The sequence below is a fragment of the Protopterus annectens genome, chromosome 16.part0 (assembly GCF_019279795.1).
Source record: "Protopterus annectens isolate FY-2018-M chromosome 16.part0, PAN1.0, whole genome shotgun sequence".
Lineage (NCBI taxonomy): Eukaryota > Metazoa > Chordata > Ceratodontiformes > Protopteridae > Protopterus > Protopterus annectens.
In genome coordinates, this window is record NC_056750.1 from 364,725,550 (window position 1) to 364,753,307 (window position 27,758).

Genomic DNA, 27,758 nt, shown 5'->3' on the forward strand with positions numbered 1-27,758 from the left:
TACAGAAAAATTGCTAACAGAAAGAAATTTAAGACAAAAATTATGTAGTTGGGTCACAGACACTAGCAAGTATATTGTGCACCTTGCATAGGGGTGGTGGTGACTGAAAAATAGAACTGGAAGATGTACTACAGAGTTACAATGGTTTACTATCATAATGTCGACGATGAGTTCCATTTTGAACTTAAACATCGACATGTTTTCTCGAAATGACATTTACGAATATGTAAATTCTGAACATAACCCAGTAAAGTCGATTTGACATGAATCGACATACCGTTTCTTTGCACCATGCACAAATGGAACACCAGTGCTTATCATCAGCAGTACAAACGTACTGCATAACATTAAACTTTACATTCTTGCAGGGGAGCAAGCCCCCGTGTGCCCCCCACACCCCATGCAACTTATATATTCAAACTCCAATATCGCACTACAGTGAGGAAAGGGATGAATTACCCTAACCGCACTGTGTACTGTGATCTCTGATAGTACTTCGAGTTCATATTAGCGAATTCGCTAATATGAACTTTTGATACAAATATGTTCAGCAAGGTGGACATTCGAAAACCCAAATTTTGAGTGTTCCATCTGCGGGCATCTCAACTCTCAATTTTAATAATAAACCAGTTACAACATCTAGTAAAAGGTTTGTGATCTGGTGACACACACTTGAGAGATCTTTTCTCATGGTGAATCTCCATGGAAAGAAAGAAATGGTAATGAAGATTTTAAGATACCCTTCTGTGCACTTTACAAGGCATTCCACAGTCTCAAATTCTGCTGCAGTTGTCTATACCGTAAAGAAATCTACTGCTTTTAAACTGTGAGCAAATGCACTTTGTATGCTCCCCAAAAAGTACCACAGCCCATATGAATTTTTTTCTGAGCACTACTTCAAATCTGTCTCCACTGTTTGCTTACCTATGTAAAAAAAGAAAATAAATATATGAACACTTCACGTTACCTCACATAGTTAAGATTAACAATTACAAAAGTAAATACTTTGCAATAACCGATTCTGCTACTGAAAGCTACAGTTCTAACAACACTTTTCAGCCTTGACCATCTCTAGGATGGGGTCCCCTTTTCACTTATAAAGTCCGCCTACCTGGTGTCTATCAAAGCTACTGTTAACCTGTTACACATCATTTCTTTATGTCGGTTTAGATTATACCTCACCCTAAGGAGTGTAAGGTTCTGCACTGTTGCAGTATTACACTACTATATCTCTCAGCATCTGTGTTTCATCTACTAGCAGTCATACAAAAGAGAAGTTTAAAGTCATCACTGCTATAACCGACAATTTGACTATACTTCTCCAGCTGGCATCTTGAGTCCATACAGGACTGCCTAGATGACAAAGGAATTGGTGGAGAATCAGTAGACAATCTGCCAAGAGAGATGTTATGGTCAAGCAGGTGGCCACATGGCCATCTATAACCCTGTTTTTTTCCACCTATAATTACTTATCCAAAAGAGTTAGCATTAAAAATTATCTTAATTTACTCCTAGGTGAAACGCTGTCTCTCAAGCACCAGGACAGAGCAGATGAAAAAAATGTTTTCATCCAATACAAAAATACCTGGGTGAAGCAGCTCTTCATTCAAGGACTTTTTGTTGCCTGCACATACTTTGATCTCCCAGCCTACAGATGCTACATTTAGTCCAGAACTCAAGTGACATGACTAAACTGCCATTTTTAACTGCATCACTCATTTTTCAGCTGTGGACTGTATGCACGTTTAAAGTTGGTGTTTAAGGTTCTTGTGTCTTACTAAGATCTTTAAGACCCAGATGTTTTACGACCTGGAACTCTCTCCCAACTCAGATGAGTGAGCTAATACAGGTTCCGAGGCTCTGCTTTATGATTTCTGATGGAATTTCTCTCAAACACGTTAGCGAGTTTATTTTATTTTGAATTTGTTAACCAGGGTAGAACTATGATCCCATTGGACCCATTTAATTTTCAGCCTGGGGAAAACACAATAGTTGCATAACACCTACATGACACTATATACAGAGTGAATGACAAAATGCAATATATACATATAAAGTGAATATCATTGCTGGCTTGATTCAATATTTATATAGTTCCACAGGACTTGTCATTTATGGCAGTGCTCCTTCCATCTTGGTCACAGGTCATCAATTATATACCTGCTTTGGATGGCATACACCAGACATGCAAGTTAACGATGGAATTTTAAGTCGCATTTCTCACCAATGAGAAATGTTCATTGATGTTTTTACATTTTCTTATCTAGCTACACTTTTTACTTGGTCATCCATAAAAGTCTGATCATGTAACCATGAGCTTACATGGACAGAAAACGTTAACTGTACTGTTTAAAGTCTATTACAATGGACAAATGCAGATAAGTGCAAAAACTGCTCAGATGAAATCAGGCTGTGATTATTTACCATTCCCTTGAAGTTAATATCTGGTTATGCTCTTGTCAAAAGAACATTTATTTTGCAACAGTTTAGTCAAGATTTAATTAAAAAAAATCGCACTAAGTGAGGAAGAATTTGAAAATGTAGGGACAGCTGTTCAAGGCATGAGGACTTAAAATTAAAGGCAAAAAATACACATCAGACTGAAAAAAAAAAGTTATATCTAATGACAGTACTTCAAACTCTGCATAGCTAGTAGACCTTGGATCTTCATGAGTTGTCTGTTCTGATACTCAGCTGAATAATGGCTCTGTGATGAAAATGTAGTCTGCAGTTTAAGTGAAAATCTTATATGTATTTAAAGAGTGCAAATGAACAGTGCATAAAGCTGAGAAGAAAAGTTCAGGTACATAAGGAAAAGGAAAAAAATTAGAGGGGAGAAGAGATCAGAAGACTGATATGATCTTTCCAGTGAAAAGGCTATAATTTTGCCCTCACCTGCAGTACATCGGAAGCCTGCACCTATGAAAGGATTGGCATAGAACCTGTGCAGTACAACAAAGGACGACCAAAATCATCCAAGGATTCTGGGTAAAAACACAAGGAAATAGTACTGGGCAATTTCAGCATGCACACCTTTGTAACACTTGGAAGGGACAGCAAATTAACCCCCCCCCCCCCACCAAAAAAAAAAACACTAAAAAAAAAATGCAAACAGAAGACAAATTTACTGAAAATAACTAGGTATACCAAGCAAGAAAGTACATGAGTACTGCACCTCAATAAAATCAGCAAAGTCTAAAAAGAATACCCTGGGAAGTGGCACATACCAAAACCTGTAAGTAGATATCCACAAATGAAGGAAACGATAAATCAGGAAATGTAATACAAAAAGTACAGTTTTGTACCTATCATAAATGTAGATGTTCGAGTGTATACACTGCTGCAGTCATTACACTTGGGTTATCCTGCCGTCAGGCGGTTACCCAGCTGGCCTGAGTTCCAAAGTCTTGGTCCGGCATCGGTTGCTGTCGCCTCCTCCCTGATGTCAGGGCGACAGGGGTATACAAGATGCAGCCGACGCCATTTTCTTCAGTTTTTCTTGCCCCAGATGTCAGGTGCCTCTACATAGGTAGGCAATTCCAATTGCTAATAAAACATACATAAGAAAAGCAAAAAACAACTTCTAGCTACCAGCAAATACTCCCCATAGGTAGTAAGGGTAGAAGACATAAGTATGTACCATCCAGTAAGAGGGGAAGGAGGGAGGGTAACCTAGACTGCAGCAGTGTATACATTCGAACATCTACATTTATGGTAGGTACAAAACGGTACTATGTTCATCGTGTCTCACTGCTGCAGTCATTACACTTGGGTAGAATCCCAAAGCTGAGGTAGGGTGGCTGGTTCTATAAGGCATTAGGGGTGGCTATAAGGCCCTGCAGCACTGCAGTGGCGAAGCTAGCTCTGGATTTAGAGTATAGAGGCAGATGGTAATGCTTGGTGAAGGTATGTACAGAACTCCAAGTTGCTGCTTCCAAAATATCCTTGGTGGGTACTCCCCTGAGGTAGGCAGTTGAAGTGGCTGTTGCCCTGGTGGAGTGAGATCTAATGCTGCTAGGTACAGGTTTTCCATGGTATGTGTAGCAGAAACATATACAATGTCCTATCCATTTTGAAATAGTCTGTTTTGAAATGACTTTTCCCTGTGCTCCTGCAGCATATGCTACCAATAATTGCTCAGATTTTCTGAAAGTTTTGGTTTTGTCCAAGTAGAAGAGTAACTGCCTGTGAATGTCCAAAGAGTGCAATAGTCTCTCCCCCCTTTATTCTGTGGTTTAGGATAAAAAGTTGGCAGGTGAATAGTTTGGATACCACCTTTGGCATAAACGTATGATTAGTTCTTAAAGAGGAAAGGTTCCACTGCCATTAGTGCCTGTAATTCTGAAACTCTTCGTGCTTATGTTATTGCCAGGAGCAGAGCAGTTTTCCAAGAGATATATTTTAATTCTGCTGCGTTAGCTGTCTCAAAAGGAGGTAAAGTTAGTTTTTCCAAAACAATGTTGCGGTCCCAAGTTGGAGTAGGTGCTATGGGGCGGTTTTATATTTTTAGCCCCTCTGAGGTACTGTTTTAACAGAGGATGACAAAAAACTGGTGGATCCGTGTTGTAATGAGCAGAGATGGCAGAGGCGTGGATCTTGATGGATGAGAAGGAGAGGCCTTTGTGTCCAGCATCTCAGTTAAGTATTGTAGTATCTGAGGAATGTTTGGGACAAGAGGGTCAAGGCTGTGAGCTTGGTTCCAGGCACAGAATCTCTTCCATTTATCCGAATAGGCTTTCCTGGTACTAGGCCTTCTGTCCTCCAGAATGACATCCATAACAGCTTTGGAGAGAGGCACTGCTTGCTTGACTAAGGAATCTTCCATGCAGCTAGGTTTAAGGTCTTTAGCTGGGTGTGTAGTATAGGATTGTTGTGCTGAGTCAGCAGATGTGGGATTTAAGGCAAAATCCAGGGTGGTTCTTGTGCTAAGCCCCTTAAGATTGGGTACCAGTGCTGGCGTGGCCAGTCTGGTGCAATCAGAATCATCTTTGGCTCTTCTTGCCTGGCTTTTATACGTACCTTTGGCAGGATAGGTAGTGGTGGGAACGTGTATACTTGTAGGTTCTCCCAGCTGAATGAGAGGGCATCCACTTTCCATACTTGTGGATGGTAACTCCTTGTGCAGAATTTATGTAGCTGGCAGCTTATTGGGGATGCAAACAGATCTATGTCCGGGCTCCACCATTTCTGTGCTATAATTCTGAATATTTGTGGATTCAATTCCCATTTGTGAGGATCCATGATGTTTCTGCTTAAGTCGTCTGCCAAGAGTGTTTTTCTCTCCTGGCAGGAATTGTGCTTGCAGATGAACTTGAAGGTTTATAGCTGTGTTCCACACGGTCATGGCTTGTCTGCACAGGGGGTAGGAGTGAGTGCCCCCTTGCTTATGTACCACATAACTGTGGTGTTGTCTGTCTTTAGCAGTAGTTATCCTGGATGCAGCAGGTCCTTGAAGGCTATAAGGGCATTTTGTACAGCTAGCATCTCTTTTTGATTGATGTGAAGATGCATTTGTTCTGCGGGCCATGTGCCCTGAATACATTTGCCTGCCATGTGTGCTCCACAGGCGTAATCCGATGCATCTGTTGTCAGTGTTTGCCTGGCTGTGGGTTGTGTAAAAGGCTGTCTCTTGCTGAGGTGACAAGCTTGAGCCCACCATTGAAACTCCTGTTGAAGGCAAAGGATTAGTGGTATAACTGTTTCCAAACTTTGACAGTGTTGAGACCATACATTCTTTAGGTACCATTGTAGTTTCCTCATATGCAGTCTGGCATATGGTATTAGCAGTATGCAGGAAGCCATGTAACCCAAGGCCTGCAGAACTTTTCTTGCAGGGAGTTGGGTCTTTGTTGCCATCATTTGAAAGTACTGAGTCAGTTGTCCTTGCTTGTCTGGTGTGAGATAAGCCATCTGGGCCATTGTGTTCAAGCTGGCACCCAGGAATATAATCTCTTGTGAGGGCACTAGTTTTGATTTCTTTTTGTTTACTGTGTACTCCAGGCAATTGAATTAGGCAGCCGTGCAGGTACCGATAAACTTGAATTCCTTTCTGTCTGCAAAATGCAAATACTGGTGCCAGGCACTTTGTGAAGACCCTGGGCGCAGTAGATAAACCAAAGGGCAGCGTAGAGAATTGGTAGTGCATTGAACCAGCTATGAATCTGAGGTATCTTCTGCAGTTTTGTCTGATAGGGTCATGCAGGTATGCCTCCTTGAGGTCCAAAGTCACGAGCCAAGCTTTCTTGCCCAGCATGGGAAGAAGCTGCTGTAGTGTCAACATTTTGAATTTCGGAACATCCAGTTAAGTGTTTAGAGATGAAAGATCCAGAATGGGCCTCCAGGCTTTGTCCCTTCTGGGTACCAGAAAGAGTCTTGAGTAAAACCCTTGTCCTTGCTCCTGTGATGGTACCTTTTGAATAGCTCTCATATCCATGAGTGCTGTAATTTGTTTTTGAGCCTCTGCCCATTGATTTGGTGGCAGATTTGACATTCCTTTTAACCTTGGCAGAGTGTGAAAGTGGAACCTGTAACCTTAAAATACAATGTTGAGAACCCATTTGTCTTTGGTGATCATTTGCCAGTTGTGGTAGAAGAGTGCCAGTTTTCCTCCCAAGGGGGCTGCCAAGAGGGATTTGTTTGGCAGCTGTAGTGGGAAGTCATTGGAGCTGCTTTTTATATGGTTGGGGCCTGTCTTCCCCTTCTTTCTGGCCTGATGCAACCCATTGTCGAGGCCTATAAGCGACCTTGTGTTTGACCTCTACCTCTTGGACGTCTGTATCTTCCCCTTTGAGGTCTGTCTCTAATTGGAAAGGACTAATTCTTAGTTGGCCAGTTCCTGCTAAATCTAGGAGGCTGAACCTAAGACATCCTTCACCGTTTGCATAGATTTTACCTTATCCTCCATTTTCTTTAATACCTCTACTGTCTTGACTCCAAATAACACATCCTGCTGCAAAGGTGCATCCAATAATTTTGCTTTAACATGATCTGGTAACGTATGTTCTTTTAACCAAGCATGTATTCTAATGACAGAGCCTGTAACTGCTGCTCTGCAGGAGGCCTCTAGAGAATCAAATCCACATTGCAAAGTATGCTTTCCCACTTGCACAGCTGCATGCAATAAATCCTGCATTTCTTTAAAATTAGGAGGATCTGATTCTGGAAGCATTTTTTGTTTTAACTGAGACAGTAAAAACTGATATTTTAGCATGTGAAACTGGCAATTTAAGGCTCTCATTGCTAAAGTTGCAGACGTATATACTTTTTTTCCCCATCTGTCGAATGCTCTGGAATCTCTGTCAGAGGGAATTGGATTTTTGGCTGATGAGGCCTTGACTCCTTTGGGTCCCTGAGAAATAGTTTCAGGGTCAGCTACAGGGCTTTTATACAGAAATTTGTGTGACTCAGGGACTCCGTAGTATCTATCAGGTTTAACAGGGGCTGGAGGTAAGGAATCAGGATTTAAGCTGGATTCAGTATACACATCATCCACAATATCTAACACTGGCGGAATAGCAAGGGGTCTGTGTTGAGGTAATAAAAGGAAGTCTCTGAGCCTTTTCTTGGATTCTGAGTAATCCTGGCCTTCCCAGTGGAAATGCTCCCTCATGGTATGTAGGGTTTCCCCAAAGGAGTAGTCCTCAGGCGGTGAGGCTGATGGAACTGATTTCTCAGCATCAGAATCCTCATAAGTGGGAAAAGAGTATCCTGTATGAGGATTAATCATAAGAGATGGACACCTGGTCGGATGAGTCATAGTCTGCATCCTGTCTAGGCCATTTATCAGGAGGGGGATGGGACCGCCTGATCAGAGTGATTAGGTCTTCGGCCATTTTGAGCATTTGTTTCTTAGGCATGGAGGCCTGCCCTGCAGAGTGCTGTATTAGTTTCTTTGATTTTAAAGGAGGCTTAGACTTAGCTGAGGGTTTAATGCTTAACTGAGTAGGTCTGAAGACACCCTCTGAAGCTGTGGGTTGCTCAGCTACTCCGGATCCCTCTGAAAGGTTAGTCTCGGTAGGCTGAATAACTTGTGCGTCTGAAGGCCCAGCCATCTCCACGTGGGAGTCAAAGGCGGCCTGTGGTTCTACAGAAGCAGTCGTCAGTGGCTGTGAAGGCGCCTTGCTGAAAACCGGAGAACAGGCGACTGGCCTAGAAGAGGCTTCGTCGTCAGTTTTGGGCCTCGGATGCCTATCCTTGTCTTTGCGCTTTTTGTGTATTCTGGTCGGATGTTCCGACGACATGGTATAATTTAATTTTCTACCAAAATAATGTCGGGCAAAATCGAACCGACGTTTAATAGTGCGCTTGTTAAACCTAGCACAAAACCGACAACCAGTGACGTCGTGGTCTGGGCCTAGGCATGGGATACAATAGAAATGGAAATCCTTATGAGGTATTTCCTTCCCAGAAGAAATACAGTTATTAACTTTTACTGACATCGGTCTGAGGCAACAAAAAGTTTCCTCAACGGGGTACTTAGCTTTGTAGAAGACTTCGGTTCTGGATTCGGAATGAAAATCTCAGGAGACGGCCGACCGGCACTTGCGAACTGCTTTTGCTTCGGGCAGCGCACAGCAAGAAAGACTCTAGAAAATGGTGTCGGCTGCATATTATATACCCCTGTCGCACTGACGTCAGGGAGGAGGCGACAGCAACCGATGCCGGACCAAGACTTTGGAACTCAGGCCGACTGGGGAAACACCTGACGGCAGGATAACCCAAGTGTAATGACTGCAGCAGTGTAACACGATGAACATCAGATCATCATCTAGACTAAAAAGCAAGGAAATGGGCAGAAAGGTGCATACCAAGACAATCTTTCTGCAGCCATATTAATGGATTTACTTTAATATGACTAAACGTCCCACACCAAAACGTCCCCAGACAAGACAGCGGTAAACACTGCTGGCTAGACTGGACAATGACTTGCAGTACGGTAATACCAAATCTCTCAGTAATTATTAGCTGCCAGATTTAATAAACACTAACTGCAGGGGACTACTGACCACCTTGCCGATAAGACCAAGGGCAGCAAACAGTGGCTTGTGTTAAAGTCACAGTAATTCACCCAGTTCCTTTGGTGTAAAAATAATGGTCGCCATTTAATTACCTCTGTTCATATCCCACTACTTGAGATAGTGCTTCCTTTAAACTTAAATTATTTTGGTATAACATGGGATTCAGAATAATGAAAAAGTTTTACATATAACAGTTTCCCACACAAATGATAAACAACCAAAATGAACCCCCTGCAAAGCATCTTGAACTTTTAACATTCATTTGTGAAGAATCTGCTCTCCACAAAACATGCTTAATATTGTTTTCTTCTATTCATAATCTATAAATCCACACAAAGCTCTTTATTCTATTCAAAATATATAAATCCACACAAAGACTTCCACAAAAATTGCAAGACACTACTTTTTTCATGGGTTGAAAAATAAATAAGTGATTTTTAAACCCATGAAGCCACCACATTCACAACAGTAAACAAGATACTCCTGCATAGATGTTCAACACTTAGGAAGCTGCTGGCACTGAGCCAAGTGTAGCAAATTGAAGGTAATAGAAGTGCAATGGCACATGTAAAATGAGTATAACCCTTCCAGTCGGTTAGGACTTTGCCAGAACTTCAACCCATTTCTAATGGCTGTTCGGACAGAACTGCAAGATGCCTATGTAGTACCTGCATAGCAACATTTCCTCTGGATTCTGCACAAAATTTAAGACGGACCCAAACACCTAATTTTCCAGAATACATCCATTAATTAGCTCAGTCTGTCTTTCCTGAGCAATAACTTTACGTTAACAGTGTTAGCCAGAAGAGATCTTTCTTCTGTCTGATGCATATTTCATGGATTTTACAGGCTAACTCATACCACTTATATCTTAGGAAATGTACCGCTGACAGAACACAGCTTTTGTAGTAAATTAACTTTTAGTAAGTGATTCAAAGGGCAACCTGTCTAACACCCTGCAATGGAACATCACCTGGTTTTCCACACTGTATTCAATGCATCTGTCATGCACGTTTAAAATAAACACTCATACTTCAATTTGCAGATATATGCATCCCACACACTCCAGGGACATCACCGGAAAATAAAATTCCTGCAAGGTCGCTGGAGAAACTGTTCAGCTACATCTGTCCTAAGCGTACCGGATTCTGTAAATTCTTCTTTAGACAGTGGACTAAAAACTTTTTCAACAAGACGGCTTTGGTGTTGGGCCGCAACTGTCTGGTGAAATTCCACATCTACCTTTTTTAGGAGGTTTCTTGTTATTGTTCAGCTGTCCACTCACATCCTGTAGTCTTTTTTCCAACTCCTTCTTCTTCTCCTGTGCTAGTTCCTCCTTAGATTTTGATGCTTGCTTTTTCCCTGTGACAGCTACGAAGGAAAGCAAATGTCCATATATACCATATACACAAACGAACACAAGTAGATTTACTAACAACCCATGCACTACTGTGGGTAAGTTACAAATGATTAATTTCATCATATCTATGACATTGCACAGTTTATCACAGTATTCAAGACTTCTGAGAAGATTATGACTACAGAAACACAAAAAGCAATAAAACTTTAAACCCTTGTATGCTAAATTGTCGGACCAAGTAAATGTTAATATACAAGTGCACGCTCTGCAAAAAATAAAGATGGAAATTATACCAAAACATTATGGCCACACACTCAATCATAGAAAAAAGAAACTCATTATGAACAGTGCCTACAATAACTTAATTTCCTAATGCACAGGATAGTCGGGTGAGTTTTCACACCCAGAAATATAATCCACAAAAGGCAAACTGGACATCAGATTTCAAATGGTTACAACAAAGAATATATCATGTATAACAGACTAGTGGCTACTGGCATAAATGCGAGGGCATCCTTATTGATCCATTTTCTTTCTTACCCGAGATTCAAGCAATGACCCTTCAATTAAAAAAAAAGAAAAAGGTGCGTTTTACAGGTGACCGTTATGAATAAAACAGACAGTTGTTAGAGCTTTTATTTAAATAAAACATAAGAACAATGAACAGCAGACACTGTCCAAGATCTTTGAAAATAACACTGTTTTGAGTACAAAGTTTGAGAGATTGCATACTGAACATAAGACAGCTCTGAACCTTCACTTGTTACCCATCTGGCTTGGACTCTGTACGGATGTATTTCACAAATGAAATGAACTCGAGAAAAATTTTGACTTTCTTAATGGTAACAACAGGTAGTCAAATGCAGACTCATATCTAGCAAAAATCTAGTGAAAAAAACAGATATGGCACATAGTTTTATACCAAGCTTTCCTTTAAAACATTCCTCTAATACGACTGCTCAAAGCTTACAGCACAGGTGGCATTCATGCTTGTCTGCTGAAGGACAAGCTTTTACTGGACAATGAGTTTGGTATGGCATGCAGACATCTTCCTTAAGTTTTTAAATGAGTCTTGGGTGAGCTAAGCACTGATAAACAGGCCTGCCACTCAATTATGGGTGGGCAGAATAATCTGTCTCACCCCCTGGAATTTTTTGTCTGGTTGAGATTGAACTGGATGCTAAGAACATTGCTGCAAAGCTTGCATCACTCTGAGAAGGGGTAACCCAAAATGACTCACAAGGCTCATGCATTCTTACTTGGAGTATGCATCATCTGGCAGATGGTGTAAGCTTTCACTATCTGACTATATGACTCTCTGTTTCATCTCCAGTAGATAGACTGCTATCAGTAGGCTGAATGCAAACCTTACCAGGTTTGTACAATTCTGCAAGTGTTGGGTTCAGTCCTTTACCAAATCAAATGCACCTTACATACGGATGGTGTTTTTCCATCAGTTTTGAAGGAGGCAACAGTTATTTTAAACCTTAAAAAGACTGCTTTATATCCTGATGATTTCATTATAGTGGAACCAGTTTTCTGGCAAGGTTCTTGAGAAGGTGGTTTGCATACAACAGGAATCTTGTAATTATCATCCATAGGTTCATAGGTTATTACTAGGCTAACTGCACAAGAACTTTTACAAGCCTAGCCAATAATACCCAAGATATGACAGTATTATATCTTAATTCCCCAGGGATGGGGTGGTTTTGGAGCCCTGACCACTTTACACACAGTTTCTGTCCATAAGGGACACGGGAAGTACCACAAGAGTGAATTTACAATTCCCCATCTATTTATCCACATTTTTTTGTAGACCGTGAGGGACGGGCTTTGTTTTATGAAGATGGGAAGTTTATTCCCTAGACAAGGTAGTCCCTGGGATAAGAATCGCTCTCTCCAGCAAGTTCTGTTAGTCACAAATAAGGTTCAGGTCCATGGAATGCATAACCTTTGTATAATTTTTCTTGCAAATAAGTAACATTTTCATTAGGGGTGGATCAGAGAATGCCTTGTAGGTCAGAACTAAGCTACCTCTCAAACGATATGAGACAAAGTAAACAGCTAGGGCCTTTAGTCGGTCTACACAAGACGTATGTCTTGTGCTTTGTATTTTTTTTTTAGTGAGAAACCACTGGGGCCACTCCAACTGGTTTAAGTGCCTGTTTAGGTGCATGCAAAAGGGAGCACTGCACTAGATTAGGGCCTGTTGAGGGCAGAGTACAATGGCACTATGACTTCCTTTGATTTTGATGCTATGCCTTTACTTATGTTGAGCCACACAGAAGGATTTCCTCACTGCCATAGTTACCTGCTACCTTGTGATCAAAGTTTAGCTTACTATCTACCTGTGTTCCTAGGTCCCTCACCACTGGGTCTGCATTTAGGGGTGTACTATCAATATTATAATTTGCAAGGGATATCTGATTTACCAAAGGGTAAGATTATGCATTTTTACCATCAAGTCTCAGACAATGGTTTTGGCACCAATCATTTTATACCTATTTGTAGGATGTCAACACTGTTTGAGGATTCAATGTCTGCTCCCAGCTTAGTCAACAAACTTGGTGAGCCAGAGGCCTCAGACACTGGCCTTCACTTCAGAGAAGTACATACCAAACAGGAGGGGGTCCCAAGACTGACGCAAGGGTTTATGCCTCACTCAGTATGTTTATCTATGATCCCCCAAAGTGAGAGATTGTGTCGAAAATTTTGGCCAGGTCTAGGTAAGTGATGTGTACCATTTTACCTTCATCCACGGCCCTGGCGACTTTCTCGAATGCACCAGACTGAGCAGGCAAGACCTCTCTTTGACAAGCCAAACTGATTCTGATCTAGTGGTTGGAAAGTTCATAGGTTATGTCCATGAAAATTCTCTTCATGACCTTGCAGATAAGACTGGTCAAGCTTATGGGTCTGTAGTTCCCTGGATCAGTTGATGGGCCCCCTTGTGCAGGACGACAACTGATGCAGTCCTGCATTTCTCTGGAAAAAAGCCTGCCCAGAGGCTGCGGTTAAAAAGGTTTTCTAGTGGCCCTGACAGATTCTGCTTTAAGCTATTTATGAAGCATCCAGAAATGTTATCTGGACCCATGGAGGCTGTGTTTTTGGCTTTTGTGAGCGCAGTAAGGACCTGTTCCCTCGTAATGACTGGTAGTGGGACAGTTGTGGTATTTATTTGGGTGTGAGAGGAGGTGATTTGGGGGGGGGGGGGGGTCTGAACTGAAGTTGTCAGCCAGCAAGTTTGTTACTGTTTCTGGCTAGGTGCAAGTGTTGCCATTCATGATTAACTCTGCACATTACTGAGCATTTCCCCCGAGGTTACAAACCCAATTAAAAAAGCCTTATGGCTATCTTTCACCTGGAAAGTTATCTTTGCCTCAGTTTGCTTTGGCAGATTTGACCAGCTCTTTATTTATTTAGACAGGTGAATCGCTTTTTGCATTGTTTTCCTGTTCTTTCTTGGCTTTGGAGAAAATTTTTTTTCTTTTGTTACATAGCCTATTTATGCTAGGGGTCCACCAGGGTGGTTTATTTTTGCCAGTAATCATAGGTTTGACTTGGACAGGTAATGCCTCCTCTATTTGGCTATGAATGTGGATGCACAGTGCTTGTGTGTACAGCTCATATTACTCCTCAGAGTCATCTGGGTTTGGAAGGGCTCGGAAGTTTAATGAGCTGTCACAGTTTGAGGTAACTGGCCTTAAAGTTAACAGATTTGGAATTTGATGAGGTTTCTAGTTAATCCTAAAGAAGATTTTGTAGTCAGATCTTACCAGGGAGGAGTTGATGCACGAGAGAAAGAGAGAGCAGCATCCCACTATATTCCCTATAACTACATCTAGGATATGCGTACCTCTAGCTGGGAAGCTAACTAATTGCTCCAGTGTTTGTACTGACAAAGTCCAAAAACCTCTGAGCAAGTGAATTACAAGTCATGCAAGTCACCCAGTTTATGGAGGGGTAGTTGAAGTAACCGATAAATATGGTGTTAGGCTGAATGTTACGAGATACCAGTAGGTTTAGGTAGATGGTGTGGTTTTCCAAACTCATGTTAGGGGATCTACAGGTAGCAAGGATATGATTGGGGATCGCACCTATGGTTAGTTGGTCATGGGGCAGCTCAAGCGAGTCATTTTGTTGGACCAGTCTAGCAGTGTAATTGTCGTATATGAACACAGACACCTCTTCCCTCTGTTTTACCCTTGGCTGAGGGGGATTTCTAAATATATAATAGGCATTGTAGCCTTTGATATCCGGGCTGCTTTCTAAGGTTCTGAACCATGTTTCCGTGACTGCACATATCTCTGAGTTCTCCAGGGTGAGGAGAGCTTCCAGGGAGTGCATCTTTTTATTTCAACTCCTGGCATTAAGCAGGAGTACCTTTAAGTAGTCATTAGTGTTTTTAAACCCTCCAACATAACAAAAAATCAAAGCACTATGGGAATAAAGTTTTTGCCAGTACCCAGAAATGGTGACAAGTACAAACCATCCCTGGCAAAGCATCATGGTTTCTCAATCATGTCTCCCAAGGCTGACAGATACCGGATCCCCTTGTTGCGACACTAGAAACTACGTCAATTGTTGAAGTCAATCCTTCTTTGCTGGTACTGTGGCATCACTGGTGAAGGTAGGATGCTACTCAAGGCTAGATTCATACTCACCTGGGAGAGAGAGCTCCATTATGTCTTTTCATGTAGTCCAGTGAGGCACATCTCAGGTCATTTACGTCCACAAGGACTTTAACTGTATCATACCGGTATTTGTGGTTTAAAGACCTAAGTGCATGCGTCATCTGGTGGATCCTGACAGACAGCTCACTGTGATCTTCTCCTTGTTTAGCCTAGCAAGAGGAACAGTACGTCTTCCAATGGAATCCCCAATAACTAGTGTTTGGCTGTGTGGTATGTTGCTTTATGGGCTTGGAAGCAGGATTACTATGATTTTCAGAGTTAGGTGTTGCGTGACGTGCTGTCTTTTTTTGTGCGTGCATGGGGGCCACTAAGAAATGCTTTTAGGAAGTCTTGAGGATTTAGGTAGATTACAAGTGAGTACTTCTGCATATGTGGGTCCATGTGTTTGTTCCTTAGTGTTGGTAGTGAATGTTTTGGGTGCAACACTGACAACCTGGTTTGCATTTTCTGTGTGTATGAGAGAGGTTTGCTTCCAGTAACATTGCGTATCTTCATCTCTCACACACTGTTTGTATGTTCCAAAATTAAATGGTTGCCAGTGAACATGAAGCAGTTAATACACTGCCTCAGGACGCCCATATCCACCAGGCCAGAAACAGAGATGACAGAGAGCACCTATCCATTATACTACAATTTTAGCAGATGGGAAGGAGTAGGGGAGAGTCACTTAAAGGTCTAAGTGAGTGTTTAGTAGTATACTATTAGATGATCTGCAGTGCTGCTGCCCTCTGCACAAACTGACAGTTCTGCAAGCAGCTATAAACAGTGGGAGACTATGGAGAGTGTTTCTTATCGAGGATTTTAAACTGGAGAGGTCTGCTTAATATACACAGCTTTTATACCAGCAGGATAAAAAACTTTTATGCAGTTAAGCTCTCAGGTGAACCAGATAAACACACAATAATCCCTCCACCAGCAGTTCCCAACTCGGATGGGTTGAATCAGCCCTCTGCTCCCACCAACATGCAGAAAAAAACCCTCAATGTAAACTAACTGGTTTTGAGCTCAGCTGCAGAAACAAATGCCTTTCCAATCTGGTTTCTGGTCTGCACATAGTACAGAGATTGCCCTCGTTAGGGTCTTTAGCAAGGGACCAGTCCCACTATCCAGTTTTGGTTTTATCTCATCTCTCATCAGTGTCTGACGCCACAGAATCCTATCATACCATTTTAAATACTACTGTTGAAACACTGCAGTTGTCTGAAAATGGTCTACCAATCACTCCAGACAAGCTCAGAGTAGTAGCCATACCTTCACCACAAACTCTCTTGCCTAACAGGATTAATTTCTGGGTCTACTGTTGTTTTCAATATACATTCTTCCCTTGGAAGACATCATTTGGGGGGAGGTCTGCAACATTATTGCTGCGTTGTTGACAAAAAGCTTTACCTCTCCCCTTTGCTGTTACTAAGGTATACGGTGACATGGAATGCATTCACAATTAGATGGTCAAAAATAGCTGTCACAGTTATTCACATCACTTTACAGGATTTAAACTGCACCAGTTTTAACTCTAATTTTAGCCTGCAATGGGGACAAACTACAATCTGGTTCAAAGGTACATAATTTGGATTAGAAGTAATTTTGTTGCTAGGCTGACACGGCAAGACACAGGTTGCACACATCATCTAATTATCCTGCTTCCCTTTTAGGAACACTGCCCTCATTAGGCATCCAATTCCATCTGCAGATCTTCATGCAGAGGAACGTGACTTAGTATCCCCACACTTGGCCTACTTTAATGACTTTCACCCAGGGCTCCTGGTGTCAGAAGTGCATTAACTGCAGTTAAGGCAGAACTCTGTAGCGAAGCTACTTACTGGTACAGTGGGTTACCATCAGACAATGTCAGTTTTGCCCAGTCCAAACTGGCTAACAATTACACAATGTGCTGTTACACCTCAGGTCTTGGTCCATCTAGCCGTAACATACCTTTGGTCAAACTACTGACCTATTACTAGCACTTCTAGGCTCTTCAGTCAGCCATCTTGAGGTTGCAGGTTTTATGGAGGCATGACTAGAGCATACCAAAAGAATGATGTTCCCCTACAAAGCTTGAGTTTATTGAAACAACTGACAAGTTAAGCGTTTTAATCTGCTCAAACTCAGATTCCATCAGAAGTCAGAGATTGAGTTGATGGAAGTACACAACTGATTTTTTTGTCCAACTTGTGTACCTGTGGACAGCAAAGTTTTTACAAGTTCATAGGTGGTTACCAAGTCATTGGCTCAAGAGACATTTTAAGCCTAGACATGCTTATCCCAAATTTACCAAAATACTTCTGATGTAACAATAACCCCAAAAAATGTACGGTTAGGATATAGGTTATACACATCAAGCAATCACAAGTTACCCCGGTCCATTAGGGCTACAGGTACCAAACTAGGGCACTTTTATTTTACTAGTTGAGTGCTTGGCTACCAACTGTGAACAGATGTTTTAGAATATACAGGTACTTGTTCTTTTGCTTGCCAAGGCCTGCACCTCTGAAATTTACTGTCAGGTTGGCTGAGGCAGACTCCCATGCTCAGTAGTTTAAACAACCACTAAAACGTTACATCTTTTTGATCTAGTTTATAATGTCTAGTCTGTTCTTCCTGAGCAATGCCTTATCCATCCTCCTGTATTTTTCTACAAATATCAAACGGATTAACTGTGAGCCATGATTTATCTTTTTTAGTAAAGCTGTTTACAGAAAATTCATTTTCGAAAAAAATGAGCTGAAAAATCTATGCAATCAAGCCCCCTGCACCCATCCCCAAAAACAAAATTATGACTGCACCACAGTGGAGAAAAGGGGGAAAAAAAAACAAGAAAACACACGGTCTTCTCACATAATGCACACTGAAGCAAAATTTGATGTGATGTAAAAACTTTGCACTAAAAACAGTCATACAAAAAACACAGTTAAGATCACGGATAACTATATCAAACATTACTTTTATCATTTACTAATGCAAAGACAAAATGGTCATATCAAATTTATCACTCATTTTGACTTTGTAAGATTAAGCCGCGGTGGTACACAGGTAGCGTTGCTGCCTCACAGCAAGTGGTTCTCCTGTTCGATTCTCGGCTGGAGTGCCTTCTGTGTGGAGTCTGCATGCCCTTCCCGCGGTCGAGTGGCCTCCGAAAGACATGCCTGAATAGGCGTGCCTTTGCTGAAGGTTGGGTGTCGGGCTGGCAACTTGGCACCATAAAAATTGACTTCCAATCATTAGTGGACTGGAGTTCCGCTGTGGCGACCCTAACCGGGAAAAGCTGAAAAGACAAGACAAACAGTACCCACTAACAGCTGAACTGGAATAAAATGAGGCAGGACAACTGAACTATATTTTTAGGGCGGTCCTCCATCCAGCAAAGGTGACAAACAGCAGCCATTTTAATTATATCTACATTTTTAGCAATGAAATATATCAAGAAACCAGACTACATAAAGGAACCATTAAGCAAAGCTCTTTAGATACTCTAAATGGCAAAAATCTAGATTTGGCCAAAAACATTGTGGGGAGAAACGCTTGTGAATAACGTCTGCCAAAAGTAGGTTCTTATCGAAAGTGATGAAAAATTCTTCAAACTCAACAGGATAAAACTATGAACTTTTGTACTACACAATTTTGGCCAAGATCAAGTGCAGTAACTGTTCGAATAAGTTTAATCTAAGTGAGAAAACAATTTACAGTTAAAAAAGCAGTGTACTGTTCACATTAGATTGTAAAAAGAAAGATTAGACATTTTTAATTCCAGGTTTGAACAAAGAGCTGTAAAGTACACGTGAGCAAAGTGTCAACCATACTAGATCTACTACTAATGAAAGCAATGGCTCATGGTAAATGGACACCTGAAAAATGTCCTCAAAACATACAGACTTGCTGGCTGCTGCTCTGAAATGACTGAAGAAAATTGTCCAGAACCTCTCACCCCCAACTAACAAAAAGGCCATTGTTTTACAACAGTACCACCCCCCCCCCACAGGCTGTTTCACTCATAAACCGATGTGGCCAGAGTGACTGACATGCCTAGTGTCTACGATGCAGTATGCAAATCAGGCATGACTGACATGCTGTAGTTTACCCTTTCTCTCACTGTTGTGCGATCTCGGAGTTGCATTTAACATGTGTGTGTGTGTGAGTGTGGAGTGAAGGAAAATAAAGTAATATGCATGTAAAAATAAATGCAGTCAAGTAAAGCCCAATAAATTGGTTAATAGAGGTCTCACAGACAGTAAAAGGAAATGCATGAGCTAAGTACATACAATTGTGTACACTTCCCATAAATGTAAATGTTCGAATGTATTCACTGTTGCAGTTATCACATTTGGGTTATCCCTCCGAGGGTAGCACTCGGCTGGCCCAAATAGCAGAGGTTTAGTATATCTGTGTCAGTTGCTGTCGCTTCAGGACTGACGTTAGGTCATCAGTAGTATAAAGTAAGGCAGCAGACGCCATTACATCAGTTTTTCTTGCCCTAAACTGTCAGAAGCCCCCAAGTAGTAGCCAAGTTCTGGTGGAAGAATCCCACCAGTAGAAAGTAAATACCAGTATGTCCCATGTAAGGAAAAAGAAGAAAGGAGGATGGGAGGGAAACCAGGACTGCAACAGTTAATGCACTCGAACATCTACATTTATGGTAAGTGTACACAACTGCACTATGTTCTTCCTGTTTCACTGGTGCAGTCCTCACATTTGGGTCGATTCCCAAAGCTGAGTAAATGGGTGGTGGCAGTCAAGGAAACTAGGGTCTGGCTAGGATGCCCTGCAAGACTGAGGAGACAAACCCTGTCCTGAATTTGGAGAAGAGAGGCAGGTGGTAATGTTTGGTAAAAGTGTGAAAAGATGTCCAGGTGGCAGCCTCCAGGATGTCCCTGGTGGGGGACTCCTCTGAGGAAAGCTGCTGTGGTGGAGGCTGCTGTGGTGGAGTGAATCCTGACCCACCTGGAGGGAGGCTTTCCATGTTGTTTGTAGCAAAAATGGATGCAGTGTGCTATCCATTTGGAAATGGTTTGGAGATGGCTTTGCCTTCTGCCCCTGTAGCAAAACTAACTAGCAATTGATCAGACTTTCTGAAGGATTTAGTCCTGTCTAGATAGAATCTGAGTGGTCTGTGCACATCTACATAGTGCAGGATCCTTTCCCCCTTGTTCTGTGGATTAGGAAAAAAGGTGGGCAGATGAATGGATTGGTTGAGAGCCACACTGGTCACCACCTTGGGCATGAAGGATGGGTTAAGTTCTGAGGGATACCCTGTCAACATGGAAGATGATGAAGGGTTCCACAGCCATGAGCGCTTGCAGCTCAGGGACTTTTCTGGCTGAAGTGATGGCCAGAAGGAAAGCGGTCTTCCAGGAGAGAAATTTTAGCTCTGCAGAAGAAGCTGGTTCGAAAAAGGGCAGGGTGAGCTTTTCCAACACAATGTTAAGGTCCCAAGCCGGGGTTGGTGCTCTTCTGGGTGGCCTCAAGTTGCTAGCCCCTCTTAGGAACTGTTTGATCAAAGGGTGTGAGGAAAAGGGGCTGCTCAATGGGGAAATGAGCAGAGAGGCATGAATTTTTATACAGGAGAAAGAGAGGCCACTGTGTAGTAGGGTCAGCTAAGTAATCCAGGATGAGAGGGAGGGAGTGCTGGGGCATATTGGCTCCCTTAAACTGGATCCATGTGCAGAACCTTTTCCATTTGTCAGCATAAGACTTTCTAGTGCTAGGGCATCTGGCCTCACGTATAACATCTGGAACGTGTTTACTGAGGTTGGCAGATTGATCCGGGGTTAGGGAATAAGCCAAGCTGCCAAATTGAGTCTCTGCAATTGGGGATGCATGAATTCCCCTTCCCTCTGGGTCAGGAGGTTTGGAATCCGAGGAAGATGCCATGGTGGCAGTGGGGACAGGCTGAGCAGCAAAGGGTACCAGTGCTGGCAAGGCCAGTCTGGAGCTATAATAATTGTCCTTGGTTTTTCCTCCTCTATTTTGAGCAGTACCCTAGGGATGAAAGAGAGTGGAGGAAAGGCATAGACAGATAGATTGACCCAGGGGAAGGACAGGGCACCCACTTTCCAAGCCATGCAGTGATGCTCCCTGGTGCAGAGTTTGCTTAGCTGATGGTTGATGTGGGAGGTAAAGAGGTCGACCTTCGGGGTGCCCCATTTCTGAGTTATTGGGGTGTAGATTCTTCTGTTGAGCTGCCACTCATGTGGGTCCAAAAGATTTCCGCGTAATTGGTCTGCCAGAGAGTTGAGAGAACCTGATAGGAATTGTGCTAACAGGTGCAATTGCATGGAAGAGGCTGTGTGCCAAAGGGTCATGTCTAGCTTGCACAGAGGGTAGGAGTGAGTCCCTCCTTGCTTGTTGATATACCACATCACAGTGGTGTTGTCTGTTTTGATCAGGAGAGCCCCTGGGGAGAGAAGGGGCTTGAAAGCTATCAAAGCGTGCTGGACAGCCATCATCTCTTTTTGGTTGATGTGCAGAGGTATTTGCTGTGGGCTCCATTGGCCCTGTATGCACCTGCCATCCAGGTGTGCTCCTCAAGCATAGTCTGATGCGTCTGTGGTGAGGGTCTGGGTGGCAGGGGTTGGTGAGAAAGGTAGTCCCTTGTTGTGGGAGCATGCTGTTGCCCACCAAAGAAAATCTTTTCTGAGGCAAGGAATTATAGGTACAAGTCTCCAGGTCTTGAGTGTGTTGACACTAAAGGCTTTTTAGGTACCATTAAAGTTTCCTCATATGCAGTCTGGCATATGAAATGAGTAGTATGCAAGATGACATGAACCCCAGAGCTTGCAGGATCTTCCTTGCAGATAACTGGGGTCTGGTGGCTAGTTGAGAGTAGTAGGCTGTCAGAAAATTTTGTTTTTCTGGTGTAAGGAATGCCACCTGGGATGCTGTGTCCAAGCTTGCTCCCAGGAAGATAATCCTTTGGGTGGGCACCTGATTGGATTTCTTTCCGTTGATTGTGTACCCTAGGGAGGTTAGTAGGGTCTTTACAAAGGCCAGGTGCTTGAGCAGCTTTTCCTGGCTGTCTGCCTGAATAAAGCAGTCATCTAAGGATGGGTAAATCTGTATGTTCCTTTGTCTGCAAAAGGAAATGGCCGGAGCTAGACATTTTGTGAAAACTCTGGGAGCAGCAGACAAGCCAAAGGGAAGTGCAGAGAACTGAAAGTGTTGAGATCCTGCCCTGAAACGGAGATATTTTCTGCATGATTTCCTGACAGGAATGTGGGGGTAAGCCTATTTTAGACCCAGGGTGGCTAGCCAAGCGTCCTTGGACAGCATGGGTAGCAGCTGCTGGAAGGTGAGCATTTTGAATTTTGGGATCACAAGGAAGGTGTTTAGAATGGATAGATCGAGAATGGGGTGCTAGGTGCCCTCTTTTCTGGGCACCAGAAAAAGTCTGGAGTAGAAACCTTGGCCTATCTGTTCTGCAGGAACGTGCTCTACTGCTCTCATATAGAGCAAGGAAAGGATTTGTTTTTGAGCCTCTGCCCACTGGCTTGGAGGTTGATCTGGGAACCCTTTTGGGGTTGGAAGGGTGTGGAAGGAAAATCTGTATCCCTGAGACACTATGTTGAGTACCCAGTGGTCGTTGGTAATGGTGGCCCAGGTGCTTGCGTGTACCCAGTGGTTGTTGGTAATGGTGGCCCAGGTGCTTGCGTGAAAGGAGAGTTTTCCTCCTAGGTGTAAGTGAAGGTGGGTGGAGGTGAGTCATTCTGAGTTCTTACCATAAGGGGTTGGCTTAGAACTCCCTGGTTTTGAAGTGGAGGTGGTCCACTGCTTAGATCTCAGCATTCCCTGTGGCTGCTGTCTGGGGGGGGGGGGGGGTCTGGTTCCCTGGGGCCTGAGCTGGACTGGCTTAGTGAGAGTAGGAAAGGACCAGTGCTTGGTGGGACAATGCCTGCTGAACCTGGGTGGCTGGGGCTGGACCTGTTAAGAAATCCTTAACTGTCTGCATAGATTTTGCTTTTTCTTCCATCTAAGACCTCTTCTGCCTTAGTGCTAAATACGTTGTCTTTGTTCAATGGGGCATCCAACAATTTAGATTTGACATGGTCTGGCAGGGGCTGTTCCTTAAGCCATGCATGCCGTCTATTGACAGATCCAGTGACTGCTGCCCTGAAATAAGCTTCTAAGGCATCAAAACCACAGTGCAAGGTGTATTTAGTTACTTGACTTGTAGAATGCATTAACTCTTGTAACTCTTTAGATTCTGCACAAGCAGGAAAGGAAAACATTTTTTGTTTGAGGAGTTCCAGGGCATACCTTTCAACCTCTTAGAGTAAGGAATCTGGACAAAGCCATAAAAACGTGGTACAAATAGGGATAATTTTGACATATTGATCTTACAAACTTAGAACGTTGATAGAATAACAGGTTTTGCATTAGCATGAACTTTCTGAAGGGCACGGTCTAAAACTCAAATGTCTGTCATTATTTCCTAACTTCAATCTTTGATGATTTGTCACTAATTTGCCAGACAGCCACAATTTTATGAATAATGGACCAAAAATATAAGGTAAAAATCTGGACATTCTGTGAAAATCTGTACAGTTGAGAGGTATGTTCCAGGGTATGTTGCTGAAATTTTAGCATATGGAACTGACAATTTAGTGCCCTGATAGCAAGAGTAGCTGATGTGTATACTTTTTTACCCCATCTGTCTAGTGCTGGGGAATCCCTATCGGAGGGAGTGGGATTCTTAGCAGAGGTTGCTTTAATCCCTTTAAGGCCCTTGAGAAATTACCTTGGTCACCAGTAGGATTTTTTAAAAGAAATTTGTGAGAGTCAGCAACTCTATAGTACCTGCCTGGTTTTTTGGGTGCAGGAGGGAAGTTGTCAGGAGTCAAGCTGGAGTCCAGGAGAACATCCTCCACAACAACCAGGACTGGGGGGATGGCCATGGGTCTATGCTGTGGAAGATCTAAGAATTCCCAGAGTCTCTTTTTAGACTGAGGGTAGTCTTGACTCTCCCATTGGAAATACTCCCTTAAGGTATGAAGGTTTTCCCCAAAGGAAAAATCCCCCGGGGGAGAGGCTGAAGGGATGAAATCCTCTGCATCAGAATCCTCATATGTAGAGAGGGGTTGCATGTCTTCATATTCAGATGCATCAGAGTCATCGGACTCTTGTTCAGACAAAACTACAGGGGACAGTTCTTTTTTCCTTTTGGAGGGGGTAGCGTGCCTTCTTCCCCTGATCAGCATGATAAGGTCTTCCACCATTTTAAGCATTTGAGACTGAGGCAAGGAAGCAGGTGCCAGAGATTGGGTCATTGGTTTCTTGGGTGTGGTTTGTACACTGGGCCTAAGAAACTCGGTTTTCGAAAGAACAGTAGTCGCGAAAGACGACGTCGGTTTGTGTCGAGAATCGGTAGTGTGAAAAACTTCCTTGGAAGCCGGTGCCTGCGCAGCGGCTCCGGACCCTTCCACGGTAGAAACAATTGCAGGATCCTTAGTCGAAAAAGAGTTTTGTGGCATACTGGACTCTGAAAGTCTCGTTAGCTCCCTGCAAATCCACAGAAACTGGCATCAGGGGCTGTGAAACCACCTCACTGACTGGGGAATTGATAACTAGTTTAACGGAAGCATCGTTGGTAGGTTTGGACCTGTGCAGTCTGTCTCTGTCTTTACATTTTTCGGAAGATCTACTGTCGGATGGCTTACCAAAGCCATATCAGAATTTGAGGCTGTAAGTGAAAATATCTAGCTACAATAAGAGCCAGAAGACAGATAGTTCTGGCATTGAACAAAGCACAGAAGCGACATCGTGGTCTGGGCCTAAACAAGTGATGCAGTAAGAATCAAAGTCTCGGTGTGGTATTTGCTTTCCACATGTGAGACAATTATTAACTTTTTCTGACATCGGTGAGTAGAGAAAAAAGGATCCCCAATGGGGTACTTAGCTTTAGAAGATTTCAACTTCAATTCGGTAGATGAAACTCAGGCAGCGGCCGTCCGGCACTCGTGCAAAAGTACAGTTTTGTACCTACCATAAATGTAGATGTTCGAGTGGTTATGCTGCTGCAGTCATCACACTTGGGTTATCCTGCCGTCAGGCGGTCCTGCAGTCGGCCTGAATTCCAAAGCCTTGGTCCGGCTTCGGTTGTCGTCGCTTCTTCCCTGACGTCAGTGCGGTAGGGGTATAAAAGAGGCAGCCAACGCCATTTTCTTCAGTTTTTCTTGCCTCATATGTCAGGTGCCCCAAACTACGAAGGCAAAATAAGAATCTTGCAAAACATACCTTAGTGCAAAACAATGGTACTAGTTGTAAGCAAACACACCATATAGACATGCATCCCAAAGGTTGAAGTACATGGAGGTATAAGAAAAGCCTTGTAGGAAAAAATCTGGTTAGGTAGAGGGGATGGAGGGAGGGTAACCTGGACTGCAGCAGCATAACCACTCGAACATCTACATTTATGGTAGGTACAAAACTGTACTATGCTCATCGTGCTATGCTGCTGCAGTCATCACACTTGGGTAGAGTCCCAAAGCTATGGTTGGGTGGTAGGAGCTAAACTGGGTTAGGTGCAGCTAAGATGCCCTGCAGAACTGCAGTGGCAAACCCAGCTCTGTTTTTTGAGTATAGAGGAAGGTGGTAATGTTTGGTGAAGGTGTGCACTGAACTCCAGGTAGCTGCCTCCAGAATGTCCTTTGTTGGAACTCCTCGGAGGAAGGCTGCTGAGGTTGCAGTAGCCCTGGTGGAGTGAGACCTAATACTAGCAGGCACTGCTTTCCCGTGGTGTGAGTAGCAAAAGCGGATGCAATGAGCTATCCATTTTGAGATGGTCTGTTTTGAAATAGCTTTTCCTTCTGAGCCTGGTGCATAGGATACAAGGAGTTGGTCAGATTTTCTGAAGGCCTTTGTCTTGTCCAAATAGTAACGTAACTGTCTGTGAATGTCCAAAGAGTGAAGAAGTCTTTCTCCTTTATTCTGCGGGTTTGGATAAAAGGTGGGCAAGTGTATGGTCTGATTGAGAGCCACACCAGATACTACCTTTGGCATGAAGGAAGGGTTGGTGCGTAAAGATACTCTGTCCTGATGGAAAATGATGAAAGGTTCCACTGCCATAAGTGCCTACAGTTCTGAGACTCTGCATGCTGAGGTGATAGCCAACAGCAGGGCTGTCTTCCATGATAAATAATGAAGCTCTGCTGAGAAGGCTGGTTCAAAAGGAGGAAGAGTTAACTTTTCCAGAACAAAATTTAGATCCCAAGTTGGAGTTGGTGGTTTTCTGGGGGGGGGGGGGGTGTCTTATATTTTTTGCCCCCCTGAGGAACTGCCTTAGCAAGAGATGAGAGAAAATGGGAGGAGCCGTATCATATTGAGCTGAAATGGCTGAAGCATGGATCTTTATGGATGAGAAAGAAAGGCCCTTGTGTAGCATCTCAGTTAAATATTGGAGTGTGCGGATTATTCGGGATGGCAGGATTTAGGTTTCCGTCCTGGCTCCATACACAAAATCTTTTCCATTTATCTGAGTAAGTTTTTCTGGTGCTGGGCCTCCTGGCCTCCAAAATGACATTCTGGACGTCCTTTGAAAGAAGCGTTGTTTGGTAATTTAAGGTATTTTCCATACAGCTAGGTTCAAGGTCCTTAGTTGACTGTGGAGGATCTGAGAATTTTGCTGGGTTAACAGCAGAGGGAAATGAGGCAAGATCCATGGAGGGCTGCGAGACAAGTTTCGTAGTAGTGGGTACCAGTGTTGACGTGGCCAGTCCGGAGCAATGAGGATCATCTGTGGTCTCTCTGATCTGGCTTTCAGTAATACCTGGGTCAGTAGAGGCAGAGGAGGGAAGGAGTAGACTGACAGGGCTGTCCAACTGAATGATAGGGCATCCACTTTCCAGACCAGGGGATAAGTCCTTGTGCAGAATTTTTGTAGCTGGCAATTGTTGGTTGAGGCAAACAGATCTAAGTCTGGTGGTCCCCATCTTTGAGATATCATTGAGAATACTTGTGGGTGTAGTCTCCACTCGTGAGGGTCTGTCAAATTTCTGCTTAATTTGTCTGCCAAAATGTTTTCTTTTCCTGGCAGGAATTGTGCTTGCAGTTGTACTTGGCAAGTCAGTGCTGTGTTCCACAAGTCCATTGCCTGTCTGCATAGTGGGTAGGAGTGCGTTCCTCCTTGTTTGTTTATGTACCACATAACTGTGGTGTTGTCCGTACTTATTAGAAGTTGTCCTGGATGCAAGAGGGCCTTGAAGGCTGTCAGTGCATTTTTACAGCTAGCATCTCCTTTTGATTGATGTGAAGTTGTCTTTGGTTTGCAGACCATTTGCTCTGTATGCATTGTCCTGCCAAGTGTGCACCCCAGGCGTAGTCTGATGAATCTGTTGTCAAGGTTTGGTTTGCTGGAGGTGAGACAAAACGAAGGCCCTTGTTTGCTTGGCATGCTTGTGCCCACCATAGAAACTCTTTTTGAAGGCAGGGAATGAGAGTTATACTTGCTTCGAGGCTGTGTCTGTGTTGAGACCATACACTTTTTAGGTACCATTGTAGTTTTCTCATAGGAAGCCTTGCATATGCAATTAGTTGAATGCAGGATGCCATGTACCCCAATGCCTGCAGGACTTTCCTTGCAGTGAGCTGGGTAAAAGTTGCCATCTTTTTGAAGTACTGAGCCAGTTGTTTTTGTTTGTCTGGCGTGAGGTAAGCCATCTGGGCCGTTGTATTCAAGCTGGCACCCAGGAAAATTATTTC

The 27,758-nt window shown here is 43.1% G+C and overlaps 1 protein-coding gene across 1 annotated transcript in view; it reads right to left on the reverse strand.

Annotated features, from left to right (window-relative positions):
- The window catches only part of BRD3 (bromodomain containing 3), a 1,106,862-nt gene that overhangs the window by 198,892 nt on the left and 880,212 nt on the right, over positions 1–27,758 (reverse strand). Inside the window, exon 5 of the mRNA XM_044058393.1 lies at positions 10,260–10,388. Within this exon, the coding sequence (XP_043914328.1) occupies positions 10,260–10,388 (129 nt within the window). The remainder of the gene's footprint in view (positions 1–10,259; positions 10,389–27,758) is intronic.